Source organism: Hylobates moloch, unplaced genomic scaffold (genome assembly GCF_009828535.3).
Source record: "Hylobates moloch isolate HMO894 unplaced genomic scaffold, HMol_V3 SCAFFOLD_1, whole genome shotgun sequence".
Lineage (NCBI taxonomy): Eukaryota > Metazoa > Chordata > Mammalia > Primates > Hylobatidae > Hylobates > Hylobates moloch.
In genome coordinates this window covers 64,849,896-64,869,006 of record NW_026652276.1, presented here as the reverse complement: position 1 = coordinate 64,869,006, position 19,111 = coordinate 64,849,896, and the positions used below count along the sequence as shown (strand labels likewise).

Genomic DNA, 19,111 nt, shown 5'->3' with positions numbered 1-19,111 from the left:
GGTTCTTGGATATCACACAAGAAAGAATTCAGGGCAAGTCCACAGTGCAAAGTGAAAGCAAGTTTATCAAGAAAGTAAAGGAATAAAAGAATGACTACTCCATAGACAGAGCTGCCCCAAGGGCTGCTGATTGCCCATTTTTATGGTTGTTTCTTGATGATAAGCTAAACAAGGAGTGGATTATTCATGCCTCCCCTTTTTAGACCATATAGGGTAACTTCCTGATGTTGCCATGGCATTTGTAAACTGACATGGCACTGGTGGGAGTGTAGATGTAGCAGTGAGGATGACCAGAGGTCACTCTCCTGGCCATCTTGGTTTTGGTGGGACTTAGCTGGCTTCTTTACTGCAAACTGTTTTATCAGCAAGGTCTTTATGACCTGTGTCTTGTGCTGATTTCCTATCTCATCTTGTGACTTAGAATGGCTTAACCGTCTGGGAATGCAGCCCAGTAGGTAGGTTTCAGCCTCATTTTACCCAGCTCCTATTCAAGATGCAGTTGCTCTGATTCACACGCCTGACAAGAGGACTTAATGTACTTTGAAGAGATTATAATTTGCCCATTCTTTATCAATATGGATTTTTTAAATAATGAAAATTGACTTTAGTCAGTGTTTGCATGTCCATATGTATTCTATGCATTTCATGTTCCTGTCGTCAGCAGTGATGGAGCCAATGAAAGGAACCAAGTTTCTTGTTTTGAGTCTAATTTTGCCTTTTTCAAGGGGCAGATGTTTTGCATCACATCTGTTTACTGTGGCAGTACAAAATATAGTTTTCACTTGCACATATGGACCTCATTGTGTGGTCCTTTGGCAGGAAAACACGCTCTTGAAAAGTAATGGAGTTGTACTATTTGTAGTATGGAAGGGCCTCAAATTTTGTCTTATACAAGTCACATGAAGAACTTAATTGTGCATAAAATTTGTTAAATAGCAGAAAGAGAAAAAGTTAGTGTTACTTTTATTGTCAAGATATGTATGTTTTTAAGTAATTTTGTTAAATGTTATTTTGATTATGCAATTTAAAACAATGAATACTCATACTTACCTGACTATATATATATTGTTTTCACACATGCTGCTGATAGTTTTCATTACTGCTAGATAACAAAACAATAAAATCAGTGAAAACAGCATTTCATCATAAAATGCTGATACAATGTGTAAAAGTTTTTGGGTTACTTCCCAATAGAAGTTTTAGTAACATGGGACAGACATGAAAAAGATTGAATATGTACCTATAATATTGACTAATTTGATACTTCAGTGAAGGTAAAATTCTTGTTTTGCACTGCGTCCTCAGTTCACCTGTTTTGGCGGACAACTCTAAAGCAAGCCAATGTGTATTCCTTCCATGGAGTAGAGGCTGGGAAGAAACTGAGATTATATCTTAAACTAATCATTTGGGTCGTCTTGCCTTTAAGTTTCTAGATGTTGAATCTGAGTTCACTTAACTTAAAGCCCCTGTGGGGATTTTGTTTGTTTTTTAGGGTGACACAGACTTACGATGCAGGTGCATGTATCTACTTCTATTTTGCCTTTAACTACAGGGGAATTAGTGACCCACTGACCGTGTTTGAACAAACTGAGGTAATTTTGCATACCTGCATATAGCTTTTACAGCTGTTGATTAATTTCAATAAATTTTACTGTCAATTTATGAATTTTAATTTGAGTCTCTTTAATCACACATGGTTTGCCTAGCTGTTAGCCCTTAGAAATGAAAAGCATGTTTGTTGCCCTGGCTTATGTACTGAATTGTGAGTCTAAAATTAATGTACTGTACACCTAGTCTGTGATTCTTTGGTTGTTACAGTACATAATAGCTGATTAAATTAAATAACAATTAGGAATTCATTAAATTAAATAACTATATAGGAATCTTAGATATCACTTTCACAGCCCACTCATTTCCACATGGTGGTTGCTGTTGAGATCAGTAGCCCTAATGCCCATGGTCTGTGTTGTTGTAATGTCATTCTAGATTTGTAATTTTTTTATATGCTACAGCTGCAAGTGGGTGCTTTGGGTTCATTAGCTAGCAGTTTCTATTACTTTCTTAAAGAGTGTCAAACTGTTTATTTTTATAAAGCTTTCTCTTGATAGCCAATATTTCTCCTTATGAGTATGCCTAGAGTTAAACAGACTAGAGTGTGGAGGATCCTGTAGGAAGCTGAGGTTTCTTAAAAACTCAGGTGTTCTACTGTTTTAACTGCATTGCAGACCTGCTAAAGCTAATTTCAGTAGCACACTTTTAGACCCAAACTATAGAAAGGGTTTGGTTGGCTTCCTCCTATGCCTCCTCTTTTTTTTTTAAGCAGCTTTTTTGAAGTACAATTCAAATACAGTAAGCTGTATATATTTAATGTGTACATTTTTGACATATGTATACACCTGCGAAACCATCACCCCAATCAGAATAATATTCATCATTCCCAAAAGTTTGAGTACTTTTTCTTCACTTTAGCCTTTCACTGCTTTAGTGTTGTCCTGTGGCTACCCAAATGTCCCTTCTGTGCAGTACCACAGAGTGAAATTGTTCCTTCTTAGTCCAAACTGCTGGTCTCCAAGTGCTATTGATCTCTAGTAGCTATTGCTTTATTTAAAGTAATTTGTTAGAGGATATAAGTTCTTAGAGCAGGGGATGGCATATGTATGATTCATTCGGAAAATCCTAAGTAATGAGGGTTTTTTGGAGATGAAGTCTCACTCTGTTGCTCAGGCTGGAGTGCAGTGGCATGATCTTGGCTCACTGCAACCTCTGCCTCCCGGGTTCAAGTGATTCTCCTGTCTCAGCCTCCTGAGTAGCTGGGATTACTTACAGGCGTGCACCACCATGCCCAGCTAATTTTTTGTATTTTTAGTAGAGATGAGGTTTCACCATGTTGGCCAGGCTGGTCTCGAACTCCTGACCTCAAGTGATCCACCCACCCACAAAGTGCTGGGATTAGAGGCGTGAGCCACTGCACCCAGCCGAGGGTTCTTATAGATTACTTTGTAGTGGGATGTGGTCCGTCTGTCCCACCTGGGCCCTCTCCTACCCTGGCCTAACTCCTGATGGTTTATACATACACAAATGAGTAATTTTGAGAGGCCCAAGGTACTATAGATATTTTACCTCATAGCCATTATATATTCACGAATCATTAGGAACTGAAGGCGATTCCAGTTTCTGTCATCCTTTTTTACACTGCTCTTTAGTCATTCTATATTTTGTTACAAGTGTTTATCTTTTCTTACCTGTGTTGTCTATAAGGAGCTTGGTTAGAACCTTACATATTAGGGTAAAACGAGATTTTTCTTTTCACTCTTAGGTATCCATAAGACTGACAAGTAATTTATCCCAAGTCATTGACTTAAGAAGTGTTCTCCATAAAGGCATTTATGGTTGATTTCTAATAGGTTTAATAAAGACTCTAATAGCTTTATAACTCTGATGCCCACTATATGATATTAAGCAAATAATTTAACCTATCTAAGCCTTATTTTTATCTGTGAAATGGGAGTAATTGTAGTTATTTCATAAAGCTATACTGAAAATAAGATACTGCAGGCAAATTACTTGGAACTTTTCTGGTACACTTATAGAAAGCAGTCAGTAAATGTTAGTCACTTTGTTGGTATAATGAGAGATATTTGTTACTAAGTAGAACCTGACTCTACATTTACAACTTTGCAGTTATTAGTATTATTAACAATTTAGTGTGCTGAATGGTTATTTTGTCTTTTTTCCCTAGAATCTCAAAGTGATCTTTATAGACATTGTGACTATTCACTAGAAAAAAACTTGCAAAGCTAGGCTACTTATTTAATTGCTTTTTAAACACATTTGACCAAAAGAGAGGAAAGTTAGGCTTCTAGTTTATTATTTAACTCAGGAAACGTGCCTCCTTTGGGAGTTGGGTCTTTTTTCTTTCACTGCAAAATGAAATCTAAGTAGCAACAATTTGTTGTGTTGTTTCCAAATACAGGCAGCTGCTAGAGAAGAAATCCTTGCTAATGGAGGGAGCCTGTCACATCACCATGGAGGTATTCTTTTTTGGGAGTAGAATTTCTAATATTCTTACTTTAAAAAATATTCAGTTCAGTAAAATGCTAGGGAGAGACATGGTATGAATAATATGAGAGTCCTTGAGGTTTCTTTAAAGTTTCTATGTCTTTGAAATAGCTGTTACTGAGGTAGATAGTTAGGTTGTGGTAGTAGCCACTAGAAGCTTACTTTGACAAGCCTGCCTAGAAATGGAGCCCAGCCAACCTTCTGAGGTCTCAGGGACCTCATGTTATCGGAGAATAGCCCAGCTTGCCTGGGAGGTACTTGACCATTACAGCAAACGTCTTTAAAGGATGATAGGGAAGAAAACCTACATAAATGTTTTTCAGCCACTAATGGAATGTAGCTGGTCATCAGTTATATAATATATTGAAGAGCTGTTTGTTCTGCCTACCCAAAGCTCAGCAAATTAATCAAGACAGGATATGAAAAAAATCTTTTTTCAAGGTTTTAATGCTATTTTGTTATTACTTGGTGGTCATTTTGGTAAGTATCAAGTGTTCTCAGAATTTATCACATCACCAATAAAAATTATTACAATATGTCTATCTCTGTTACTAGCATGCTTATGAAAATAATGAGGCAACCCTTTAAAACTTAAACAATGGCCATTCTGTTATTAAAATGGCAATGTTTGAGGTTATCCACTTGTTCTGTATAATAGAAATTTGTTCTTAATATATCCCTCAATATAATTTGATGCCTAGGAAAATAGAAATGTGTAGATTTTTAAATAGTTTTTAGGAAGCACAATGAGAATAACCACCTAATTTAAAAATTCAACTGCCCTGGACTCCTTATATCCTTCTTTTTCCTGTTTAATTTTCATTCATAGCACTTATTATTATCTAATATGCTGTATATTTGTACTTTTAAAAATTTTCTCTTCCAACTGAAAAGTGAGAATCCATGAGGACAGGAATTTTTGTTTTGTTTGTTGCTATATGGTAGCACCTAGAACAGTGCTTAGCCCCAGTCAGCCCTCCATATATTGATGCAGAATGAATGAAAGAATTCTGTTGGAAAAGGAGTGGACTATGGAAGGTGTGTGTCCATATCATATTCTTACAGCAAGGTCTGGAAAAGATTGCTAATGCTGATGAATAAAATAGACAGCTCCCAACGTCATTGTGTCAATTTAATCTTTTGCTATACTTTTCTCTTAACCCCCACAAATAAATTTTTAACTTAGTTAGCAATAGCGTTGAAGAGAATATGCTCCCCTCTCCTTTTTCTATTTATTATCCTTTCATTTGATGGTGGTTCTCATGAATGCCAGCATAACAAAAATGGAAAAGGGAGGGAAATGAATATTAGAAACCTCTCAAGTGGAATTAAAAGCTTCCGATTACTCTAAAAGTCCAAACCTAATTTTGGAAATTTGAATGACGAGTTACTTAAAGATACTTAGATTTTAGCACCTTCCTTTAAAATTTTCAGGAAGCCATATACATTATTTTAAATATTTTTTATTCTGTTTCAAAATGACACTGTATTAATATTCAGGGAACTTTAATATATATAAATATATCATGAATTATTCATTTGTTGTTTGTCTAAATTGATTACATGGGAGAAAGGAAGCAAAATGATTTAGCCATAATTACTTGTTTGAAGAAAAATTAAAATTTTCTCACTGTAGCCAACAAATTTGCCCTTTGGTATATGTCAGCATCCAATAGTTTACTTTCTCTTTTAAAATCAAGAAATGTGGTTTCTGTGTTTATAATGGTAAATACAGGGGAGAAGTGATTCTGCAAGAGGGTGATAGCAGATGAATCATATATATAACAAGGAAATAGAGGCTTAATTGTCTTTAGGTAATTGGTTATTAGATGAGCTGTTTCCTTAATTGTAGGATGATGTTCTCAGTTTACTCAATTTTCATACAGTGTCAGAAATTCTCTAGAAGTTGGAAATGACCAAATGACTGCATGCATTACAGAGGAAAACCAAACCAACAGTTTTTTTCCTGGGCCAGTGACTCTGCTTCTTTAGGGTCTATGAGGAAATTCAAGTCCCTCTAACAGTGTCTATTTGTAAGATGCAGAAAGTGTAATATGGCAGAACTGCTGATTTTACTTATTCAGATATACCCCAGACACTGAGAGCTTCTTGGTAGGCTCTAACAGAGTCTGTGTAAACATACTTGAAATAATATATTCATAAAGCTGTCATTACAGAAAAAAGGAAATATGCACAAATTTAAAATAACAGAATTAAGCAACTCTAGTGCAAATCTGTTTGAAACCTGGATTTCATTTGTGAGAGCTATGGTAATAGTCCATTATAGTAATCAATTCACAGAAATAAAAGTTAATTAACAAATAGTTAGAAAATGTTAATTTATAAGATCATGTTTACTCAATTCTTGATCACGAGGCAAATAATGTAAATAGCTTCTTGTCTTTTTTTTTTTTTTTTTTTGATACTGAGTCTCACTTTATCACCTAGGCTGGAGTGCAGGGGTGTGATCTTGGCTCACTGCAACCACCACCTCCCAGGTTCAAGTGATTCTCATGCCTCAGCCTCCTAAGTAGCTGGGATTACAGGCATGCGCCACAATGCATGGCTAATTCTTATATTTTTAGTAGAGATGGTCTCAAACTCCTGATCTCAGATGATCCGCCCGCCTCGGCCTCCCAAAGTGCTTGTTATATTTTTTGATACAAAGTATGCTTAATACCTTTTAATGTTGTATAATCTGTTTTCCATATTATAAGTACTACTGCTCTACGAGGCAATATGGTTTCAAAGAAAGGCAGTCCTTCCCGTGAAGGCCCTTATAGTCCAGTAGAATAAAATATACCATTTCAAAAGCTACTGACAAAAACTGATGGGATTATATTATTGCTACTTTAAGGTAAGAGTCTGCCCTTTTCTTTGAAGAGCATTCAAAAGATGCCTTTAATAAACATGTAAATGCTATAGATGCTGAAACAGTGAAGAGAAAGGGGATAGAATAAAGGAAAAGAATTAACATTTATAAAGCTGTAAATATTTGCCTAGGTGTTCTGCATACTTAACCTCCTTTAATTCTGCTTAATGCAGTGGAATAGATATTATTCCTGTCTTTCACATGAAGATGCTAAGGTTCTGAATATAAAGTAACTGGCCCAAAAATCAGTAATAATTGTTAGTGCCAGAATTTGAATTTTAACTCAGGTCTTCCTGCCTCAGTATCCTTGTCCTCTTAATTAAAAGCCTAAAATGTCTGGAATGAGTAAAATCTAACAAGATTGAAAATGACAGGCTATGAGAAGAGACATGTAATTAATTTTTTTTTTAAATGTATATGGGCTGGGCGTGGGGCCTCACACCTGTAATCCCAACACTTTGGGAGGCCGAGGTGGGTGGATTGTTAAGCTCAGGAGTTCGAGACCAGTCTGGGCAACATGGCAAAACCCCATCTCTACAAAAAGTACAAAACTTAGCTGGGCATGGTAGCGTGTACCTGTAATCCCAGCTACTCAGGAGGCTGAGGTAGGAGGATTGCTTGACCCTGGGAGGTTGAGGTTGCAGTGAGCCGTGATCACATCTTTGCACTCCAGCCTGGGTGACAGAGCAAGTCCCTGTCTCAATCAATCTATAAAAGGAAAATAAATATTATACATTACTATTTTTCTTTTAAAATATAAATCTGTTTCTTTAGTGAATTAAAATTTTAATTTCCTCATCACAGATATTTTTATTGTTTTCTCAGTTCTTTCCCATAAGTCAATTTTACTTTCTGGTTGCTTTTATACTTCCTGATTGTAGGTTCCTAACATGTCAGCAGTATCAGGTAATAGAACAAATGGCGGTCATATCATGTTACATTAAAGCTATGTGTATAAATTATGTGCATTTTTCAGGTTCTAGGTTTATAGGCCTTCTTTTATTGAAGACTCCCAATTTGGTGAAATAATTTATTTTTAGGAATTATTGGCTTGAAGTTGAATCTAGCAAGGTTTGATGGCATATTAATTTATTTAGAGGTTTTGCCTCATTTAAATAGAAATCTTTTATGTCTATCCTGTTTCTCGTATTTTTATTTTCTATGTGGTCAAAATATGACTGCATGGAAACAGACTCTGAAATACCTGGTTTTCTCTAGTGCTTAGAAAAAGAAACTTGATAAGTCTGAATACAAAACATACTTTAGGTATGCTGATAAAATGAAGATGCTTTCCCTTTTCTATTTTTTTCTCTTCTAAATTGCTAAATATTGGAGTCTTCCAGGGCTCAGCCCTCAGACCTTCATTTCTCTATATTCACTCATTTATTTGATGATTATCTCAAGTTTCACAATTTAAAAGACCATCTATATGCTATATGCTGTTAACTCCCAGATATCAAAAGGTAACACCTCTACACCACTACCCTAGTTGCAATCACTGTCTTCTGCAGTAGCCTCCTAACTGGTCTTTCTTCCACTCTGCTACTGTATTCTCATTTCTCTTGCTGCTCAATTAATCTGTTAAAAAAATCAATGGTTTCTTCTCACATTCAGAACAAAATGAAAACTCCTTATCATGACCTTCAAGGATACATTGTGTATCCCTCTCTCTGTCCTCATCTTTGATTACTTTGTACCTCTAGCAGCATTGGCCTTCTTGCTATTCCTCAGACATACTAATCCCTTTTCCCATTCGAGGCCTTTGCTGTTTGTTCTCTCTTTTTATAATGTTCTTTCTTTTGTCCTCTCCTTCAGATATTTGCATGGCTCACTTTCTATCATTGTTTAGGTCTCTAATAAAAATGTCACCTTCTTAGAGGGATCTTCCCTGTCCTCTTGTGTAGTTTCTGTATTCCCCATTTGAATTAAATTCATTGAGGTTAATGACTTTATCTTGTTTGTCACTGTATTTCTCACTCCCTAAACAGTGACTGGCTGCTCTACATAGTTCAACATCATAAATGCTCAATGAATATGTTAAATGAGTGGATAAGTGCATGCCCAAATAAATGCTCAAAAAATTTGAACAGTTTTGCAAATTCTCAAATAGCTCTGAATCTTGCATATTAATCCTTTTTTTTTTTTTCCCCCAGATGGAGTTTTGCTCTTGTTGCCCAGGCGGGAGTGCAATGGCATGATCTCCGCTCACTGCAACCTCTGCCTCCCGGGTTCAAGCTATTCTCCTTCCTCAGCCTCCTGAGTAGCTGGGATTACAGGCTCCCGCCACCACACCCAGCTAATTTTTTGTATTTTTAGTAAAGACAGGGTTTCACCATGTTGGCCAGGCTGGTCTTGAACTCCTGACCTCAGGTGATCCACCTGCCTCGGCCTCCCAAAGTGCTGGGATTACAGGCATGAGCCACCACGCCCGGCCGCATATTATTCTTTTATATTAGAACAGCAGTAGTTGGCTGTTGCTCACACCTGCATTCCAAACACTTTGGGAGGCCCAGGCGGAAAGATTGCTAGAGCCCAGGAGTTTGAGACAGTCTGCGCAACATAGCAAGACTCCATCTCTACAAAAACTAAGAAAAAAAACTAGCTCACTGTGGTGGCACATGCCTATAGTCCTAACTACTTGGGAAGCTGGGGCGGGAAGATGGCTTGAGCCCAGGAGGTTAAGGTTGCGGTGAGCTGGCATCGCACCACTGCACTCCAGCATGGGTGATAGAGAGTAAGATCCTGTCTCTTAAAAAAAAGAAAAGAAAAAAGGCAGTAGTCTCATAGTTAATTGAGCTTAACATTTGGTAACTAGGCCTAAATATTGAATAGAGGGTCATATTTAGTCATAGAAAGTCTCAGTTTATTCTCTAATATTTCTGGGAAAGTATATTAGCGGAGTGAGTTATTCATTGGAGAAGTAGGGTAAAATAATGTGCATTTTTCTGCAACTCTATGCCACCAGCCATTTAGTGTTATTCCATAGATGCATTAAGTATGTAAGGTTTCATTCAAACTTTTTGTCTTAAAACCAATATAAATTTGAGTGGCTGAACAACAGAGGGGAAAGAATGTAGGCTCTCGAATCAAATCTATATTGGATTCCTGGTTTTGCATTTAACTGTGTGACCTTAGGGAAATAATTTCTCTGACTTACACTTTCCTCACCTGCAAAATGGGAATAATGGTACCTGTCTCATATGTTTACTGTAAGACTTAACATGATAATCTGTGTAAAACATCTAAATGCCTTACATTTAGTAGGTGCTTAAAAAACAATAGTTTTATTTGTTTGTTTGTTTGTTTTTAATAATAGCAATAAACAGCACCAGGTAGCGATCTGTTTGGCACTCTTGCCTTAACCATTAAAGAAAGGATTACAATGTATTTGAGAAAGATCCACACATTCAAGGGATATGATTCAACAATAGTTTTAACACTTCATTTATAAACTACAGTTGATCTCACTCTATAGGAAAGTTTCCTACAATCAGCGTGAAAGAAAAATAAATTTCCTTCATAGTATTGGCTATGAAATTTGCTATCGAAGAATGTTATTTTCATAATAGCTTTTCTGTTTATAGGTAATCATGTAATTTGTATATTTCAAATGCCTGCTGCTATTCAGTATAATTTCATAAAGCAGAAACCTTTTCAACATAAATTTTAAATAATGTTTTTAGTTGCCTTGCTAAACTTACTCAATGCTAGAGCTTTTGAGAGATCACTTATTTTTATGTATAGAAAAGATTTTTCTTGATTTGCACCCTGAACTTAAAACTCAAGTTGAACTCACAGTAGCGTCTTTATTTACTGACCTTCAGGCAGTGTCATGACACTCAGTACCATTTTTGAGTTCCAGAGTAAAAGGGCCAGGGGTTGGGAGAATATTGATGCAATTTCTCTTAGAGGGTTTGGCCTGTAATTGTGATTAATAACAGTTGCTTTCACTATCTGGAAACAGACAGGCTGGTTTGTCTGCCTACAATATTCCGTGATAAATGGAGCTATTTTAACTCTGGTTTTGTGTATCAGAGAAAACAGATGTAGTCTGGAACTGGAGGCTATAGGAAATATAAAGCCTACTTAACTTAATCTTCATAGTGCTTGTTTTTATAACTGATGAGCTGGTCAGTTTAAATAGCAAAGTTTGTGTCAGCCATGTATTTAATTTCAATTTATGACAAGTTTTTAAGTTGTTCATTTGCTAAAATTATACCTAAGTCCTTGTCAGGAAGTTAAAAACCTTGATTAAGTATAACCAGCCCTAGTTTAAATATTGATTTTTTTTACCTAACCAAAATTACTCCCTATTATAATTATAGGGCAGCTGCTGTTACCTTTTTTTGGTAGTCTTACCGGCATCCAATAGTATTAGAAACTTTAAAAGTAAAAGGAAACTACTCAAAGAAGCTGAGCAAAAAGATCAGGTTTAGGGCCATTTGTTAATTTATAGTGTGAAATAAAAGGCATATAGATTGGAAAAGAGGAAGTATAACTATCCCTATTTGTAGGTGCCATTATTGACTATATAGAAAATCCCAAAGAATGTACAAAAACAGAGTCAGCAAGATTTCAGGATACAAGATCACACACAAAAATCAATTACATTTCTAAATACTAACAATTAAGCATATAGAAACCAAATCTAAAATATAATACCACTTGCAGTTGTTCCAAAGAAAATGAAATAGGCATAAATCTAGCAAAATATATACAGAATTTGTATTCTGAAAATTACAGAATCTTGATGAAAGAAATCAAAGAAGACCTAAATAAATGAAGAGGGCTGGGCGTGGTGGCTCACGCCTGTAATCCCAGCACTTTGGGAGGCCGAGGCGGGCGGATCACGAGGTCAGGAGATCGAGACCATCCTGGCTAACACGGTGAAACCCCGTCTCTACTAAAAATACAAAAAATCAGCCGGGCGAGGTGGCAGGCGCCTGTAGTCCCAGCTACAAGGGAGGCTGAGGCAGGAGAATGGCGTGAACCCCGGGGGGCGGAGCCTGCAGTGAGCCGAGATCGCGCCACTGCACTCCAGCCTGGGTGAAAGAGCGAGACCCCGTCTCAAAAAAAAAAAAATAAAAATAAATAAATGAAGAGACATACAGTATTCATGATTTGGTAGAAAACTCAACATAGTAAAGCTGTCAGTTCTTTCCAAATTGATCTGTTTAGTGCATTTTCTGCCAAAATTTCAGCAAGATGTTTAAATAGATATAGAAAATATTATTCTAAAATTTATATGGTAAGAAGGAACTAGACAGCTGAAACAAATTTGAAAAAATGAATAAAGTAAGAGCAGTCAATCTACCTTATTTCAAGACTTATTATATAGTTACAGTAGTCATGATTGTGTGTTATTGGAGGAGAACACATAGATCAGTGGAACAGAAGAGAGAACCCAGAAATAGAGCACACAAATATGCCAAGCTGAGTTTGATGAAAGTACAAAAGCAATCTAGCGGAGGAAGCATAGCTTTTTCAATAAATAGTACTGGGGGGAAAAAAAGAACTCTGACCTAAATCTCATACCTATACAAAAATTTAACTTAAAATGAATAATGAACTTAAAAGTAAAACAAAACTATAAAACCTTTAGAAAAATGCATAGAATATCTTCAGGATCTAGAGCCAGGCAAAGAATTCGTAGACTGGACACTAAAAGTACAATTTATAAAAAATTGATAAACTGGATTTTATCAAAATTAGAAACTTTTGCTCTATGAAGGACTCTGTTAGGATGAAAAGATAGGTTACAGAGTAGGAGAAAATATGTGCAAACCTTATATCCAAGAAAAGACATATCAATTATATATAAATAATTCTCAAAGCTCATTAGTAAAAAGCAAATACTTTAATTAGAAAATAGGCAAGAGACATGAAGAAAAATTTCACTGAAGAAGATATACAGATGGCACATAATCACATGAAAAAATGTTCAACATCGTTAACTATTAGGGAAATGAAAATTAAAGCCACGGGAGATATCACTACACACCTATCAGAATGGCTAAAATAAAAAAACTAGTGACAATATCAAATTCTGCCAATGATGCAGAGAAACTGAATCACTCATACATTGTTGGGGGAATGTAAAGTGGTACAGCTATTCTGGAAAACAGTTTGGCACTTTCTTATAAAACTGAACATGTAATCACCACTCAACCCAGCAAGTGCACATTCGAGCATTTGTACCAGAGAAATGAAAACTTACGTTCACATAAAAACCTGAACATAAATATTCATAGCAGCTTTATTCATAATAGCATAATAGACCCAAACTGGAAACAGTCCAGATGTCCTTCAGCTGGTGAATGGCTTTCTACACATACTGTGGTACATCCATACCATAGAATACTACTCAGCAATAAATAAAAACAATGAACTATCGATACATGCAACAACTTGGAATAACTCTCCAGGGAATTATGTTAAGTGAATAAAATCCATCCCAAAAGGTTACATGCTGCATGGTTCTATTTCTATAACATTTTTCAGATGACAAAATCTTAAGAGTAAAAAAAAGATTAGTGATTTCCAAAAGTTGAGGCTGGAGAGGGTGTGACTGTAAACAGCACAGAGATCCTTGTTATGACAGAACTGTTCTTGACTATATCAATGTCAATGTCTTATTCCTTTGATGGCTACCAGATGAGTTTAGCCTTTCCAACATTGAATCTTTATCAGATTACTATAAGATAGAAAATTTGTTTTGCCTTTTAATTTTTTCCATTTCTTTGACTGGCCTTTTCTAACAAAACTTATATGTTGATTATAATATTTCTCCATTGAAGCAATGTTGTAGTTAGAGTGTAAGAACATACTGTGGAAACCAACTTAACCCATAATTTAACTGAACATTAAACTATTAATATTTCAGCTATAGCATAGATTAAACAGATTTGAGAGCTGACAGAGAAAATCTGTAGCAAAAAGATACTGATCCCTGCTCCCCACCCCACCATCCCCCCACCCCTGTGTGACTACAGGGGCCAAGCCCAAGACAAAAGGGCCAGGGACAACATTGTGTTGGCTGTCTCTTACCACATGCTATACCTTTAGTAGCTTCTAGCCTCAGGTATATCACCAGGAGAGTGAGTATAGGTGGCTTAGCTTTGGATCTCTAAAGAGAACTTTTTCTGTTTGACAATTTTATGTCTATAACTTATAAATAATATGTTTGTTAATCTGAGAATGCCTGTATTACATTATTACATTGTTACAGAATACTTTTTATAGTTAGTTTCATGTGATTAGCAAACAGTTAATCCTGGGAAGAGGTTGGTTGTCCCCTCTAACACTGCTTTCTTACTTAATCCAGCAGTAGTTTGGTCAGATTAAATTAAATCTTGAAATACAAAGTCAGTGCTCAGATCACTCATATAAGCAGCTAAGTCTAGGTTTTCTTCTTAAAATCTGACCTATAGAATAGTGCTAAAGAGATATCCAGGATACTCAAACTAGAACTTTCAAAATACGGTTGTTATAATGGTTAGATGCTTTTTGCTTTGGCTGAAGTCTACTTCTGAGCTTCACCTTCAATAATCTTCTAAATGTATGGCCCATTTCATAATTTGTTCTTTTTAATAAGTCTATAATCTTTTTGACTTATAATCAAATGTGTGATTCAAAAAATTAAAATTTAGCTAGAGACCTCTGTGACCAGCAGACGCTGGATTTATCCCTTTTAGGTTAGGACTGTTTGGTAGTTTCTGCTAAATCTTCAATCCATTAAGCCTCAAAGAGTAGTTCCAGATAATTTTTGGTGGCCAGATTGGCCTCCATGTCCACATTTTCCATGTACATCATTTTACCTCTTATACCTTGCGTACCTGTCTGTTCATTCATTTATGCTGTTGATCATACCACAACTTCTTTCTTGCATTCTTTCTTGAATCTCTTAGCATCCAGGGGAATAGTGAGCCTGTAATTTGAAAAACTGTACTTGAAAGTTTTCATATTCTCTGTTCCAGAAGTAAAGTTTTAAAAATGTACTATGTGTTGTGGAAGAACACACACAATTTGTTTGATTCAGTCTCTAGATACGTTATTAGAAATTAAATTGTAAAACAGTGAACTCCATTTTTAATTTAAGCACAGCCCCCCCCCCCCACCCCCATTAGTTTTCTTTCTTTTCTTTTCTTCTGTTTCTTTTTGTGTGTGTGTGAGCTATGGGGTCTCGCTCTGTCACCTGGGCTAGAATGCAGTGGCATGATCTTGACTCACTGCAGCCTCAAACTTCTGGGCTTAGGTTCTCCTCCCGCCCAGTCTCCTGAGTAGCTGAGACTGCAGATGCATGCTGCCACATCCAGCTTATTTTTTATTTTTTTAGAAATGGGGTCTCACTATGTTACCCAGGCTGGTCTTGAACTCCTGGGCTCAAAAGATCTTCCCACCTCAGCCTCCCAAAATGTTGGGATTACAAGCATGAGTCACTGTGCCTGGCCTAGTTTTCTGTAATATTCAGTATTTGGCCCATCTTTTTTATGTCTTATAAAATACATCTAAATACTTAAGTACTTAAGGAATCATATATTTAGAATAATAGAGAATTATGGAATGCAAGGTACTTATCTTGTTTTCAGAGATGGTGATCTTGGCTTTTTGTAGCTCTAGTGTTGACTCTCAGACTAGATTTATACTTCTAGAGCATCAGAGGTCAAAGGAATATGTTGGGTCAGTAGCTATGAATACCCCACATCAGATGATTCAGGTCTAAAAAAGAATAGGCTTTATGTGGTATGTGTACACATGCCTTTCAGTAGATAACTATCACATACAAGGTAAATTGAAATAGTTTTAGGCCACTTGTTATTTGCTGTCTTTAGTCATTCATTTTCCCTTCCTTTAATATGGCATGCTATATAAGGGACAGAGTATAATTTCTTCCCTTTCTGAAAATGAGCTTTACAGGTGTTTAATAACGAACTGCTATATAGTTGTATGCCCATGTGTGTTACATGGGTACAGATCAGTATAGTCAGCTAATTTCGGAATGCCTAGCGGTACAACTAAGAATTGTACAAAGGGCATTATTAGTGGTGGTGTTTAGCTCTGGATTAAAAATCTTGTATTTTGAAGTGTGTTTCTTCTCCAAGATTAAGGCCTGTGGTGTTTGTTGTTTTATTGATCCATGTGAGGTAACTACATAAGGTTCTCCAGAATCTCAAGAAGACTCCAATAATTGTCTTGTTGTTAAGGCATATTGAAGGTTTTCGTTTGAATGTGTTTTCTATATGTATATGTATCCTGTGTAGTAGTTGACTTAAATTGTTAAACAAAGCCAAAGATTTCTAGTACCTTTAATTGCATAAGCCAAGATTTCTGACCCCATTTCAAATTCTGTTATCAGTGGCAGAATTGCCAGACCTCTGCCACGAAGGGGTTAAATGCTTTTATCAAATGTGTTTATGAGGGGCCACAGCTTTGTTGCCTGTACTGCCCTTTTTTTTTTTTTTTTACTTTCTACTTCACTAATCAAATGTATATTAGATTGATTATTGTAAAAGTATAAACCATAGAAAATTTGACAAGATAGATGTGTAAATTATCCTTCTGACAGAACTAATGATGCACTCCAAGCACCTTCTGTTTTCCAGCGCTTGGTGAGTGACTTCATTAAATATGCAATGGCTGTTGGGTGGCTTCTCAGATGATGGTTCAGTTCCTTGTGGAATTGCATTATTACTAGAGGTGTAAAACCAGGCAGACAAGCTAGCTGTTGAGCGTCCTGCTGAGGTTCTAATGTGCTCCATCTTGTTGGAGGAGTTGTTTGCAGTCTTTTCAGGACAATTACATCCATAACAACAGGATACATTCAGTGAAACTATATTACAGATAACAGTGGAGACTGGTATTCACTGCTCGTCACCCCTCTCTCTCTTCAGCTGCCTCAGTGTGGGCAGCTTATAATAATATAGTAAAGCCACTTTTACCATTCACAGAGTAGTTGTTTAAAAAAAAAAAATCCTGTGGAGCAAATCTGGAAAAAACTGATTTTTAACTTTTTAAAAAAGTGCTTAAAATCATAGAATATTAGAGTTGAAAAGACTTTATAAAGTCTAATCCATTTGCAAGTGAAAAAACAGGCTGAATCATAGTCATGGGCAGTCCCTTAGGAGATAATAGAAGGTCCTGGTAGAATATCTTTTAGGTGGTAGAGATTGCAGGAATAGGGATTTATTTACTCTTAGCTTCTGCTTTTACAGCTATCTCAAGCAAAATTTTTCATTTTGAATTTAAGATTTTTTTTTTGCTGAACTTCATTTCCCCCCATCTTAATACCAGCAATACCTTTTTATTTCTGAAAGCCAAGCAGATAATTTGCTTTCTGAGATTATCACAGTATTTATTATTTTGATGACAATTTGATGGTTTCTTAGAGAACTGGACACAAAAGATGGTTTTAGTTGAGCTCGAAACGGTATTTAAGGTTTCTAAAAGGCAGATGCTATGATGTATCACTACAGCCTAATAAATGGGAATGCATTATAGAATGACAGGCTGAATACTTTAATGAAAGAAGGTTTCCCATTTCAGTTGGTCAATTAAATCACTGTTGATGACTTTGGATCATTAATGAACATTTGTGGAAAATGACCATTTGAATTCAATTAGTACGATAATAGGTTTTTTGGAGAAGTACAAGTACAAACAATCCTAACTGTAAATTAAAAGATTTATCCATTTTGCCACAGATAAGTTAGCATATTGCTTTGCTTTTTAATACCAGAGCAAACTGACATTTCAGAATTCTTTTACAGATTAAGTACATATTCTTTCTTACAAAAGTTCTACTTACAAAAGGTTATGTTTTTCATTGAGTACCTTTTGAAATATAATTTATGCTGTTAACCATTATGTTACTTCACTATTCTCAGAACAAATTATCAAGACCTAGAAACAAAAAAAGGGAACTTTGTACAGTATGTAAAAGCAAAAGATTAAGTTTACAATGGATTAGGTATTTGATTTATTTAATGCCTTAGGAAAAAAAATTCTAAATCTGGAAAAACAGTAGGAAGAAAGTAACCATTATTTGGGAACATGCAAATTTATTTAAAAGTACTGTGAAAAGAAAATGTAAATAGAAGCTTAATAGCCAGATTTTTTTCTTAAGCCTATTAAAGTTTCAAATTTTCTTATTATTTTAAGCCTTTATGTTCGTTAAAATAATTTAAAGATATATATCCTGTCATTTTTGCTGAATTTACCCAACAAATTCATCTCAATGTGATGTTTTTCTTTAGTTAACTTCATTTTCTCTAAAACTTGGGCGTGTTGTGGTAGTTAAGGCAGAGGTGGGTTCTTTCGAAATGCACGTTTTTCTCATTTTGTTATTTGTAAAATGGGCTATAATCTCCGTCCAAGCTTCCTTCAATCTCCATTTCATAGTTTACAGAGAAAGGAGACACTGTTGAGCACAGACTTCCCCTGGGAATACATTGGGCTTAATGAGCTTGATAGTCTGGTGGGCTCAATAAATCAAATAAAGCAAAACATTTCTCATTTTTGAATAAAAGCATTTATCACACAGTGTTTGTTCACTCATGGTCACAAGATTGATTGGTTCCCAGCATCATAGCATATATTGAAGCATTTTTTATTTTGTTTTTCCAGTGGGCAAGTTACGGAAGCAATGGCTAAAAGAAAGTATCTCTGATGTCGGCTTTGGGATGCTGAAGTCTGTCAAGGAATATGTGGACCCCAATAACATCTTTGGAAACAGAAACCTTTTATAAATCCATTAGTATCATTACAAAAAAATGTCAATTTTTTTTTTAAGTTTTCAACTGTGGTTATACTAGTAATCAAATATATCATGGACTATATTTTGGATACATTTGTTTGTTGGTTTAAAATAAGTTTGTTTTCATTCTGTAGTTTGTTTTGTTTCTACATCTATGGATTGACAGATGGTATTCCTAAATCTCTCTCATTGTAGGTATGTCATTTTACAGCCAACGGTTGTCATTTCAAATTTTAGTCAGGCAGCACAAAGCTGCCAATTATTCCAGAGGAAGCTGCTGCCAGCTGTTTTGTATTGTTGCTTCCTCTTGGGGAACAAAGGCAGATTTGGTATCATTGATTGCTTAGCTAGCCTCTTTTTAAAAGAACGTTTCTGGGAATCGGATGTCTAGGGAAGGATTCCACTGAGGAGTGATACACGTGTACATT

The 19,111-nt window shown here is 35.8% G+C and overlaps 1 protein-coding gene across 7 annotated transcripts in view; it reads left to right on the top strand.

Moving 5' to 3' along the window:
* Window positions 1-18,765, top strand: part of AGPS (alkylglycerone phosphate synthase) — a 148,220-nt gene extending 129,455 nt beyond the window's left edge. For 6 of the 7 annotated variants that reach the window (XM_032755298.2, XM_058440831.1, XM_058440817.1 and 3 more), the window contains exons 18-20: window positions 1,493-1,592; window positions 3,974-4,031; window positions 18,554-18,765. In XM_032755298.2, the coding sequence (XP_032611189.2) occupies window positions 1,493-1,592; window positions 3,974-4,031; window positions 18,554-18,675 (280 nt within the window). In that variant the 3' untranslated portion in view covers window positions 18,676-18,765. The remainder of the gene's footprint in view (window positions 1-1,492; window positions 1,593-3,973; window positions 4,032-18,553) is intronic. The other variant, XM_032755299.2, reaches the window with a different exon arrangement.
* Window positions 18,766-19,111: the final 346 nt, after the last annotated feature.